General features: G+C 41.5%; 1 protein-coding gene across 2 annotated transcripts in view; it reads left to right on the top strand.

Moving 5' to 3' along the window:
- VPS41 (VPS41 subunit of HOPS complex) overlaps window positions 1–11,239 on the top strand; it is a 221,919-nt gene that overhangs the window by 120,981 nt on the left and 89,699 nt on the right. For both annotated transcript variants that reach the window (XM_045286362.1, XM_004708026.2), the window contains 2 exons: window positions 8,270–8,389; window positions 9,450–9,596. In XM_045286362.1, the coding sequence (XP_045142297.1) occupies window positions 8,270–8,389; window positions 9,450–9,596 (267 nt within the window). The remainder of the gene's footprint in view (window positions 1–8,269; window positions 8,390–9,449; window positions 9,597–11,239) is intronic.

Raw genomic sequence — 11,239 nt, 5'->3', positions numbered from 1 at the left:
AACTATGTTTGCGTGTGTCTCTGTCTGCATTGCCATGGGATAGTTTTTGCAGTCCTCATTGGAATTGATGTCTCCGATGATGGTATTGGCAAATAATCTTGACTATACATGGGCTGCCAGAAGAATGAACAAATCACCACTAGTAGATGTATAACCAATATATATGGTATTTATATACATACAGACATTCTGTATATATGTAGCAGGCATACCAAAGAGTATGTGTAACCAGGCATATAGTAGACATGTAAGTTAGAAGTGAGGATGGTGAGATTTGGTCCTGTACTTTGATATGCTCCCAGGAAGGATCAGTTGCCAAAAGAAGACACCGTTCTTGGTAAAGTGGCAGGTGAGCAAAACTGAGAACAGTCTTCGAAGAGATGGACTCGGTAGCCTCAAAAATGAGTTCAGGCAGAGCCATGATCATAGAGATGGTGTAGGTGAGTCATTCTGGTGTACTTAGCCCACCATGAGTCAGAGACAGTGCAGTGGTTGAATAAGATGGGTTTATTGCTCCTTGTTCAGAGAGAGAATACACCCCAGGAGGCATTGATCAAAAGGTGCTAGAAAGAGCATACTACAAGATTTGAGATTGTGTGACTTGATTCTGGGGAATATTAAAAGAAGCAGTTCTTTGCTTTGGATCGGTTACTGCCAGGAAGAAGAAACGATTCCTGTGATTTGGATAGCTGAAGAAAGCTTCTGGGTGGGAAGACTAAACCAAAGGATAGTGTTAGCATTGGTAAAGCAACAGCAGTCTCTCAATAGTAGTCAGTATGGAAAGATACCTGTCAGTAGGTGCTTTGGAACGTTTTCCTGTTTTGTCTGTATTCAGACATGCTTATGGAGTGGTTGTGTTTGTTTGTTTATTTGTTTGTTTCCCTGATCCTGCTTGGTATAGTAGCCCTGTCTTCGTTTGGTGTTCTGTGAGATTGTGTATATTCAACAGGAGAATTCCAAGGCTTCACTGTGAGTTCCAGGCTAGTTCCTGAAAGCCATGGCTGCTTTTTGTATTCTCATTTGGGAAAAATTAAATCCCCAATATTTGGTAGATTGCGTTATATATTTTTAAAAGTTTATGTGGCTTGATTGCATTTTAAAAAAATAAATACAAATATGTATGTATGAACCTTCGCTATACACCAAGTTATTGATAGGGTTTTGGTATTTATGTTTAAGCAAGAATATCCCATTTTTTTCTGGCCTTAATAATTAGCTATTTTTTTAAGCTTTTTGCTTCCCATCCCCTTACTAGTAAACATGCATTACTTTATAATAGCAATTTAAAGTAATAGTAGAACATATTAACATATTAACTAATCACAACTACTTTTGGATCTTTTACCTTAGCATTATAAAGCTTAAGAATTTATCTACAATATTAAGACAACTCTTAGCTTTCCTGTTGTTTAATGGTTATATAGTTTTCCATCCTATGGAGTTATTTAACTTTCTCAATTTAGCCATTTTCCTGTTTTAAAACTTTTAACTTGTATCCAGTTTTGGGTTATCATAAAGCATGCTGATATCTTTTGGCACTTTCTTTTGTCTCTGTTTCTGAATGTTTTTTGTAGGATTCATTTCTACATTGAAATTTTTAAAACTCCATTGTCATGGAGTCATTTCTCACTCATGGAGACTCTACACAGCTTCTGAGAGCCTGTGTACATCGTTACAGGAACAAGTAGCCTCATCTTCCTCCCCAAGAGTAGCTGGTGGATTTGATCTGCTGACCTTGCAGCCAGTAGTCCAGCACTTACATGGCAGGCCTCCTTAGGACTGAAATTGTGTAGTCATAAAAATTGTGATAATTTTGACACCTTTTGCACATTCTTCCAAGTAGGGTCAAGTTCCGGAAACATACCAATTTAGACTAGCCACGAGTGAGAGTATGTTTCACCACATCCTCTTCGCCAAATTGATAGACAAAGGAAGATTGTTCTATTTAGTTACTTTTTTGAATTTTTAGTGAGCGTTTTATTTATTAGTCACACATCTTTCTTTGTGATTTTTCTGATTATATTCTTTGCTCGGGGCATTTCTTAATATTACCAAAGAATCCAGGACTATGATGATTGTCCATTTTATATTTATTGCCTGTTTGAGTGCAAATTATTGCTGTATACCCTATAGCCTACAGCCTTTTCTCCAATGTGGGCTAATCTGGAATAATTATTCTTGCTTCCTGGGCGGCATTCTGTATGAACCTCAATAAGACTTCTTTGCAGGCACAAGAAAGGGGAAGAGGAGAACCAATCTATGTCACAACATGGGTGTTCATCTTCTCTAAAACCATTGTCCTGCCTCTTCCAGGAAAACTGTCCGTCACTGGCCAGTAGGTCCAGAGAATCTCAACTTCTCCTAAAGGCAACCGGAAAAATGATTCTCCATCACAAAGAACATGAAATGAAGTTTAATTACCCAGTTAATTGTTGTTGTTAGGTGTCATTAAATCAGTTCCAATTCATAGCACTGTCATGTGAACAGAAGGACGCACTGTTCCTGTACCTTCTGCACAACTGCTTCAGTGCTTGGACCCCTTGTTGTAGCTACTATGTCCATCTACCTTATTGAAGGGCTTCGCCCTCTTCACTGAAACCCCTACCTTCCCAACCTTGAGAATGCCTGTTTTCTCTGTCCTCCTGCCAAAGAGGGCTACCCTTGAGCCCAGCCCAGGGAAATGTGCTCTCTGCCTGCTGTAGAGCAGAAAACAAGTGTACACTATTGGACGTTCACAACTAGCTATGTGAAGTCTAGGGCGGGTCATATTGGAAGATTTTTTTTTTCCGTTAAGGATTTAAGAAGTGTGTAATGCCCCACTCATTCTGATATCACATTTACAGTTTAAATTTGTGCAAAAATCTAATAGTATTAAATAGGAGCCAACCTTGCACACCAGCTATGGGTCATTGCTCAACATATATAGGTGGGCAAGTAGGCAGATACACAGGTCTCTATCGAGCTGTCACGTCTAAGTTTTTAATATAAAGGAAACTGCTCCAAACTGTACCTCTAGTGTTTACCCTCTTCCATTCACTTTGAGCCCGTAACTTGGATCCCTTTGGTTATTGGGTTGCCTGTTGCCTTATGTTTAAGTTTCACAGCATTGCCCTGTCTGCATCGTGTGAGCAGCAGTAGTTAGCTCAGAGCGATTGTCCAGAGGCTGCAGCGCCTTGGAGTTGTGTTCGCTCAAATACTGTTTCGAATCAAGCAGGCTCTGGAAAGAGTCCTGTGTTTAGAGACTGTGCGTGGTAGCAGTATTTGCCCTATATTTAACTTCTCTTAGACATGTTAAATTACCTTTAGGGAAAGGAGGTTGAAGGATTATCATTTGCCCCAAAAGTAACCACTGAATATATTTTTTATTTTTTAAATAGCCACTGAACGTACAGCAGTAATATATTTGGGACCGTCCTTCTTTCTTCCTGCATGCTCTTATATTCCTTTTGGATGCAGATAGTGACCCTCTTGGGGGTGTTTCAGACCGCCTTACATTTTAAGCAGTAGTTTTGAGCCAAAGCTGAAAGCAAGACAAAGCTCCACTGGGTTCCTCGTGGCCTCAGCAAGATTCAAAGAGTCCTGTCTATTGCTCAACGGCACCCCCAGCCCTGGGCATCGCCTCTCTCCTCCTGTGCTTTTTGCTCACTTCCTTTTGATTACCATCTCCTGCTTTCTCATATTTTTCTTGGGTGCTTTTTTTTTTTTTTAGCTTTCTTTATGCCATTCATGATCGTTTCCATTTGTCTCCCCCCTCATTGTGCCCTTCGCTTGTGTTTAATGAGGCTGTCTTGCTTGGGTATATTCTCGTCCTCTGGGCCTTATGTTTATTTACTTAATTTTATCTGCGTGCTTTTATTTTATTATCTTGAGCCCCAGAATCTTCTTTGATCTGATGTTTTATCTTGGGCGGGCTCTGTGTTTCTCTCAAGCCACCCAGCCCTTCCTGTGATGGTCCCATTGATGTATGCCACCCCTCAGCCTCCTTCAGGGCCAAAGAAGAAGTGATGCTATATTTAGGAAACCCAAGGAGCCAAATGATTTAGATGCCTGAAAGATCATAAAGTAATTAAAAGGGGGCCAATCACACTGCCTTTCTTTCTTCGGGGAAAAGTGGGCCACGGTAATGACAATATTTAAGTCACCAGAATCTGCGACTTTGTTTGAGCCCCTTAGGAATCTTGCTACACGCATGGAGCAGTGTTGGATGTGCATCCTTGTATCGTGTAGGAAAGTACCAGTTAGATTTATCAGCACACAACGTAGGTGAGTAAAGAATATTGCTGAGGATGTGAGGGCTCCCATTGAAATATAAGTACTGAGAGTGCTGACTGCCAGACTGTGGATTTATGGGAAATAAAGCCTTAAAGTTCTTTCTTCAACGAAAAATAGACCTCTTGGAAACAGTGTTTTTTTTGTTGTTGTTGTTTTCCCTTCTCTCCCTCTCTCTCTCCTGGGTACTTAGCTCCTATTGAGCTTAAATTGCTCTCGGTCTTGTGATAATGACAGTTCACTATTACAGGATGTGGAAGATGAACCAAACAAATTAACTAGCTGCTTTTAAGGGTAGTTCATTCAATGACTCACCCCTAAAACGCTTTGTAGAACATTCATGCTCAGTAGGTCTCTAGGCAGTTTTATGACTATAAGAAAGAAATGGATTCTATTAAATGTTGGTGAAATACAGGCAGATAGTTTTGTGGTAGGTAAATTCGTGTAGAATGCTTATAAGAAAAGCAGCTTTTCTTAAATTACTAAAGTAGCACTTTCCTATGTATTCTTGCCAGAAAATGTGTTTCTGCTTGAGATTCCCAAAGATGAGGACAGATGGATGGAGAGTAGACGACTTTGCCCCTTCTCCTTCCATGTTCAGTCGAATGGCACTATCGTATTTGGAGAGGTTCAGCGGATGGGAATGGGAATAACTGCATAATCCCCCAAACTCAGAACCTCCAAGTCTATTCTGACCCCATATAGGGAGCAGATATCTTTATCTTGCTCCCTCAGAGCAGCTGCCACCACCGTAGTTAGTCGTCTAACATTTACCCAACAGCCACCAAGGTTTACAGATGGACCTTTAGGGCTAAGTATTTGAAGGACTTTAGGGACTTACATAGCTTCTCTTATAGCAAACTCACTGCTGTTGATCAGTTCTGACACACAGTGACCTTATAAGCAAACACAAGCTGCCATTGAGTCAGGGTTAACTCACGGCAATCCCCTGTGCGTTTCGGAGACTGTAACTGTTTATGGGAGTAGAAGCCCAGTCTTTCTTCCAAGGAGCTGCTGGTGGTTTTGAACTGATGACCATACAGATCGCAGGCCATCATGTAACCACTATGCCATAAGGACTCCCTTATAGGGCAGAGTAAAACCCCATCCATTTTCTTAGAGTTTAATCTTTATGACAGCAGATTGCTAGATCCTTTCTCCCACAGACCAACTGGTGGGTTTGCACCACCAATCTTTTTTGTTTGTTTGTTTAATAAATCATTTTATTGGGGGCTTATACAACTCTTATCACAATCCATACGTCCAACCATGCGTCAAGTGCATTTGTACATTTGTTGCATCATCATTCTCAAAACATTTTCTTTCTACTTGAGCCCTTGGTATCAGCTCCTCATTTTCCCCCCTCCACCCCCCACCCTCACTCCCTCATGAACCCTTGATAATTTATAAATGATTATTATTTTTTCATGTCTTGCACTGACCAATGTCTCCCTTTACCCACTTTTCTGTTGTCCATCCCCCTGGCAGGGGGTTATAGGTAGATCATTATGACTGGTTTCCCCTTGCTCGTAGCACCTTCCCCTTCCCTTCCTGGTATGGCTACTCTCATTATTGGTCCTGAGGGGTTTATCTATCCTGGATTCCCTGTGTTTCCAGCTCTTCTCTGTACCTGTGTACATGCTCTGGTCTAGCCGGATTTGTAAGGTAGAATTAATCATAATAGTGGTAGGGAGGAAGCATGAAAGAACTAGAGGAAAGCTGTATGTTTCATCAGTGCTACACTGGCTCATCTCCTTTCTGCGACTCTTCTGTAAGGGGATATCCAATTACCTACAGATTGGTTTTGGGTTTCTACTCCACCCTCTCCGCCCCATTCATGTTGACATGATTTCTTGTTCTGGGTTTTTGATGCCCGATACCTGGTCCCGTGGACGCTTCATGTGCACACTGCCAATCTGTTGATTAACCCCAGGCCTTCGAACTATTTCCTTCTCTTGATTCCCCACCCTACCCTGCCCTATAGATATTTTACAGAATATCCATTTTTAGAACTTGGGACATGTCATTATCCAGAAGAAGCACAGGGTGTTTCCTCTCTTAATACTGTGGGTGTTGTCCCTGTCTAGGTGGGCACTGGAGAGGGAAAGGGATCCGGTGCCATCCTCCACCCCCCATCCATTCCTTCCATCCAGCAGATGGTTTGGAGTGCTCCCTGTGCCCACTTCTGGCTCCATTGAACGCTGGCCACAGGTGGAAGGTGGACATTTTAACCTTCCAGATTCCTCATGTTTATATAGTGTTTACTAACTACCTGCCTTCCATGGAGTGCGATCTTACAGATGGCAGAACTGTATTCTCAGGCTCTCTCCCCCAGCCCCGAGTTTCCAACTTGCCCTGTCACCAAAGACAGACGTTCATCCTCCCTCTGCATTTGGCCTCATGCAGTGCCCTCCTCTTTATCGGTCCCTTCGCCCTCTGTTCTCCGCCTGCATGGTAGAGGGACAGCTTGATTCACAGAAGACAGACCTAAAGGTCTTTAATTGGGAGGCAAGAAGGCCTGGTGGTGGTCATGTCTTATTTTGGAACTGGGATGGAGAGGCGAAGGTCGGATAAAAAGTCTTTGCGAGTGTAATGAATGTATCTGATGGGAAGAAAGAGCTGAGCGTGATCAGCAAAGTCTCTGTCTCCGGTTTGTACTGTGGAGGCTCAGATGCCACCCTGCCTTTGCATGGGAAATAGAGATCTTCGAATGGGACCGCAATTTCAGTGGCTTATCCTCAGCTTCCGTGTACACATGGGCAGTTCGTTGTGGTGTTATTCTTTGATTGTGTTTTTCTTTTGTTCTGTTCCACCAAACTTGAGGACCCTAACATTTTTTTTAAGCATATGAGATATAAATAGGAGTGAATTCTTTTTTCCATATTTATTACTTATTTTGGGGGGGAGGGAAGTGGTTAGGGCACACTCAAAATATGCTGACATTACCTATAATGACAGGAATTTTAAACATTCTGTTATGGAATCATCTATTAGCACTCACTTTTAAAAGGTAAACATGTATTTCAGGATTGCCTGCCTTAAGCTATATATTGTATAAATGCCTTTCCTTAAAGGATTTAAATTGGTCATGTCTAGGGAAAAAATTACATCCTTAATAATTCATGAATTACTAGGCCTACATTAAGCTTAGAACGTTGGGCCAGTTATATATGGTATTGCGTTATCCAGTAGACAATTTTATTATAACCTTTTCCTATTATAACAAAGAATATTTATTATGAAGTTTAAAAAGAAATTTAATGTTAAAAGAAATTTACTTTGAGATGTGAATTGTCTCAACAACTATTATTAAATTATTTATCTTTTTTAATGAAAAGCATAACCTGGTTCTAACTATTGCAGTTTAATCTGTGACCAATATGTATTGTGTTTTCAATGAAAAAAGTCCTAGGTTTTTATTTCCCAAGGTACAGAATGAATGGACGCGAAACCAATGATTTGAGGAACTTTCCAAGGCACACAACTTTTTGATTCCCTAATGTGCATTGTTGTTCCCATAACTTTGGTGTGATGGTGCCATCTTGTGGTGTGCTACTGTATTCACTTCAAAACGCAAATACATTTTTCAACCATGTCCTGTGCTGGATAAGGAGCCCTCATTCCATAGCGGTTATGCGTTGGGCTGCCAACCGCAAGATCAGCAATTTGAAACCAATGGCCACTCCCTGGAAGAGAGACAGAGCTTTCTACTCCTGTAAGGAGTTAAAGCCCCAGAAGAGCAGCTCTACGTGGCCCTGGAGGGCTGCTGAGTCTGCACTGACTTGAAGGCGGAGAGTTTGGTGTGGTGTTAGATAAAATGGACTGGTAATCCATTCTAAATTGCAAATCATATGCTACTGTCAATGTATATAAAAGTCTTGAGCTCAGGTTATGTGATACTTGGGCATTGGACAGGCCAAAATAGTAGTGAAGGTATGAAGATGACTCTCAGTTTCTAAGTGTCTGTTTTCCGCCCCCCTCCTGCCCCCCCCCCCGCTAGTTGCTGCTGTTTGAACGGTCTTGGATGAGCAGGTGGAAGTCTTCTGTTCTCCACGAAGGAGAAGGGAACATAAGAAGTGTGAAGTGGCGAGACCACCTGATCGCTTGGGCCAACAACATGGTAACAGGGCATCTTTGTGTCACTGATGCTTGTGCAGGACCGGGAGCGTGATCCAACTGATAAGGATGGGACCAAGGGAGAATGTGCCACTGACACTGAGGTGGCCTTTGCTCAAAGATACAAGTGGCAGTTGCTACCGTAACTGGACTGTTAAAGAAGTGGGATTCCCTGCGGCTTCTGCAATACAGTAATTCCCAGCATACGCTGGAGTAAGATACCCAAGGCATCTTAATAATTGAAGGGCTACTTTATTGGGGGTGTGGTTTTAAATGCAGACTATCACTGATTTCTCTTTCATTCTCAGTGTAATCACAGGCAAATGTTAAGGCGTGGCTTTGGAAAAAGAATGGATCATAATTCTGGGTCCTGCACTTGTTTACTTCACATGAGCTGGGACTTGTAGAATTCCTTTTTAAATGTGCTTTTGCCACCTGATGGGCCTTTAGAATATCAAGGTATAATTTAATAAGCCCCTTTTAGACCGTGTAAGATGATAGAGATCTCCTAGAACCTGCCTTTCTAGTCTGGGTTTGTTTGTTTGTTTGTTTGTTTAACCTCTCTGGATTAAGCAAAACCGGTGGCCTCTTGGGTAATTTTTAAGCTAGCTGCTTCCTAGATGTTTCCCTTTGAGAACTTTAAAATGCCAAGTATAGTTTCCTTTATAGAGTGATTTTTCAGGTTCAGAGATTTTCTTTAAGAAGTACACCCTATTATTTGGGGGTAGAACAATTCAATTAGAACTGTTAGTTGCCTATCATTGTGCACATGCCCTTGATCCCCGCACATTTCAGGTTTGTGTTGGGTTTGAGGCACCCAAGTCGTCGCTCAGAAAACCTCCTTTGCCTGGAGAGAGGGACAGCTTGTCTTTTGGTTGGGTGCGCACAAGGGTTTGTGTGGAGCAGAGGAATACTCTTCTGCACACCTATCGGCCATTATCCGTAAACAGTCAATAAGCCTCAGTGCTAGTTATCGGTGGTGGGCGGCAGTAGCTGTTCATAAATTTTCTTTTCTTTCACTTGTCCCAAGTAGAGGATATTTAATGCTACATTTTTTCCAACAGGGTGTGAAGATTTTTGACATCACTTCAAAGCAAAGAATCACCAATGTGCCCCGAGATGATATAAGTCTTCGCCCAGATATGTATCCCTGTAGCCTCTGCTGGAAGGACAATGTGACACTCATTATTGGTTGGGGGACTTCTATAAAGGTAGGTGTGCTTGTCTGTGTAATAAATCTCGTTATTTTGGATCTACTGAGGATGATCCAAAGGGATGCGAATTCTTGAGCAGCTTTTAGGAACCACAGTATTTTCACCCACTCTATCATCCTATTGTGACAACCAGTCAATGCATATATTTTAAGATAATTTTTTTCTTCATGCCACACAAGACAAGTGGTGAGGTTCACCATGCTTGGATGGTGCTAGCTTTTTTTTATTTTTAAGTCTCCTTTTATTTTCTCAGGATCCAGTTGCCATAGCTGTTCATGGAATGTGGGTGGTTAGTTAGTTTCATTGGTTCTTCAAGTATTCCATTCTTTTATTGTTTATTCCATTTCTCTTTCCTTCTTCTTTAAAGTTACTGATGATGACAAGAAGGTTACAATGACCTCATCCTCTTGCTGAGTAATTGTTTGATGGAGAAGTCCCAGACTTAAGATCTACAACAAGATGTGGGACTATTTTGTGAATTACAATTATCTGGCCCATATGTGCTTGGATAAATGAAATTTCACTATTCAGCAAACGTAATCCGAGGCTCGTTTACACATATTTCGTGCTTGTCTGGTGCTTGATCACTTGAGAGCAAAAATTTGTCTCTGTCTTTCAAAAACGTATAGCTCAACCTGAACAGAACCAAGTGAAAAATTAGCTGAGGTACAACGGTAGGTGAAATGACGCCCCCTGATAGATAAAGCCAGGCTTTAGAGTCCTCCCTAAGCCTTAGCATCCTGGTCTGCACAGTGGGCACTGATCATTCTCATTTCTTATGTTTCCAGAGGATTAAATTAAGTGATGTACATTAAATTAAGTAAAGAATTTAGTGTGAAACTTGGCATTTGTAAGTACTCAATATTAGCTGTCTTAATATTCCATCAGGGTCTAGTGAAGTCAAACGCTTGTTCCCCCACCCCTCCCCCAAACACAAACGATATGACTATACAGAATTTCCCTCTTGTCTATGAAAAGTCTTAGTCCAATGACTCTTATGGCCAAAACCAGCATTCTTACTTCCATGTGAGATTAGATCCTCCTGGCCTATTCTTTGATGTGGCCTAGGTTCTCGGCTTCCTTTCTTAGTTGACTAGGGGATTCTCATGTTAAGTGAGCACAGCTTTTAAATCAAGGGAAGAAAATTGTACTCAATCCTCTAAAATAGCAAAATTGATTCTCTAGCCTCCCTACCCCAAGTCTGTGGTTATTCATCCAATAAACGTACATTTTTATATATTGTTTTCCTTTCTTTTGGTAAATTACAAGGAAAATTAGCCTTTAGGAGCACATAGCAAGTTTTCTGATTGCTACCAGAAATACTTTCTGTAATAGGCTGAACAATGACTCCCCTCCACCCCCCACCCCACACCCCCACCACTGCCACCCAAAAGGTATCTAGGTGGGGTTTCCCTCATCTAGCAAAAGGTTTTATTAAGTTTGGGATCTTGATTGGGTAGATTCTTATGGATTTTGCATCCGAATACAATCACAAACATATGAAGAGGCCCAGGTAGATGCTACCACAAAGTCGAGGAGAAGTCATTGTAACCAAAGAAGCAGAGATTGGAGTTACTCTGCAGCGTAATACAGGCAACCCCTTAGAGCTGGAAGGACGCACAGAACAGATGATCCCTCAG

The sequence above is a fragment of the Echinops telfairi genome, unplaced genomic scaffold (genome assembly GCF_000313985.2).
Source record: "Echinops telfairi isolate 266 unplaced genomic scaffold, ASM31398v2 ScPeMD7_7;HRSCAF=31, whole genome shotgun sequence".
Lineage (NCBI taxonomy): Eukaryota > Metazoa > Chordata > Mammalia > Afrosoricida > Tenrecidae > Echinops > Echinops telfairi.
Note: the sequence above shows the minus strand (reverse complement) of the source record. Positions and strands in the feature narration are given on the sequence as shown.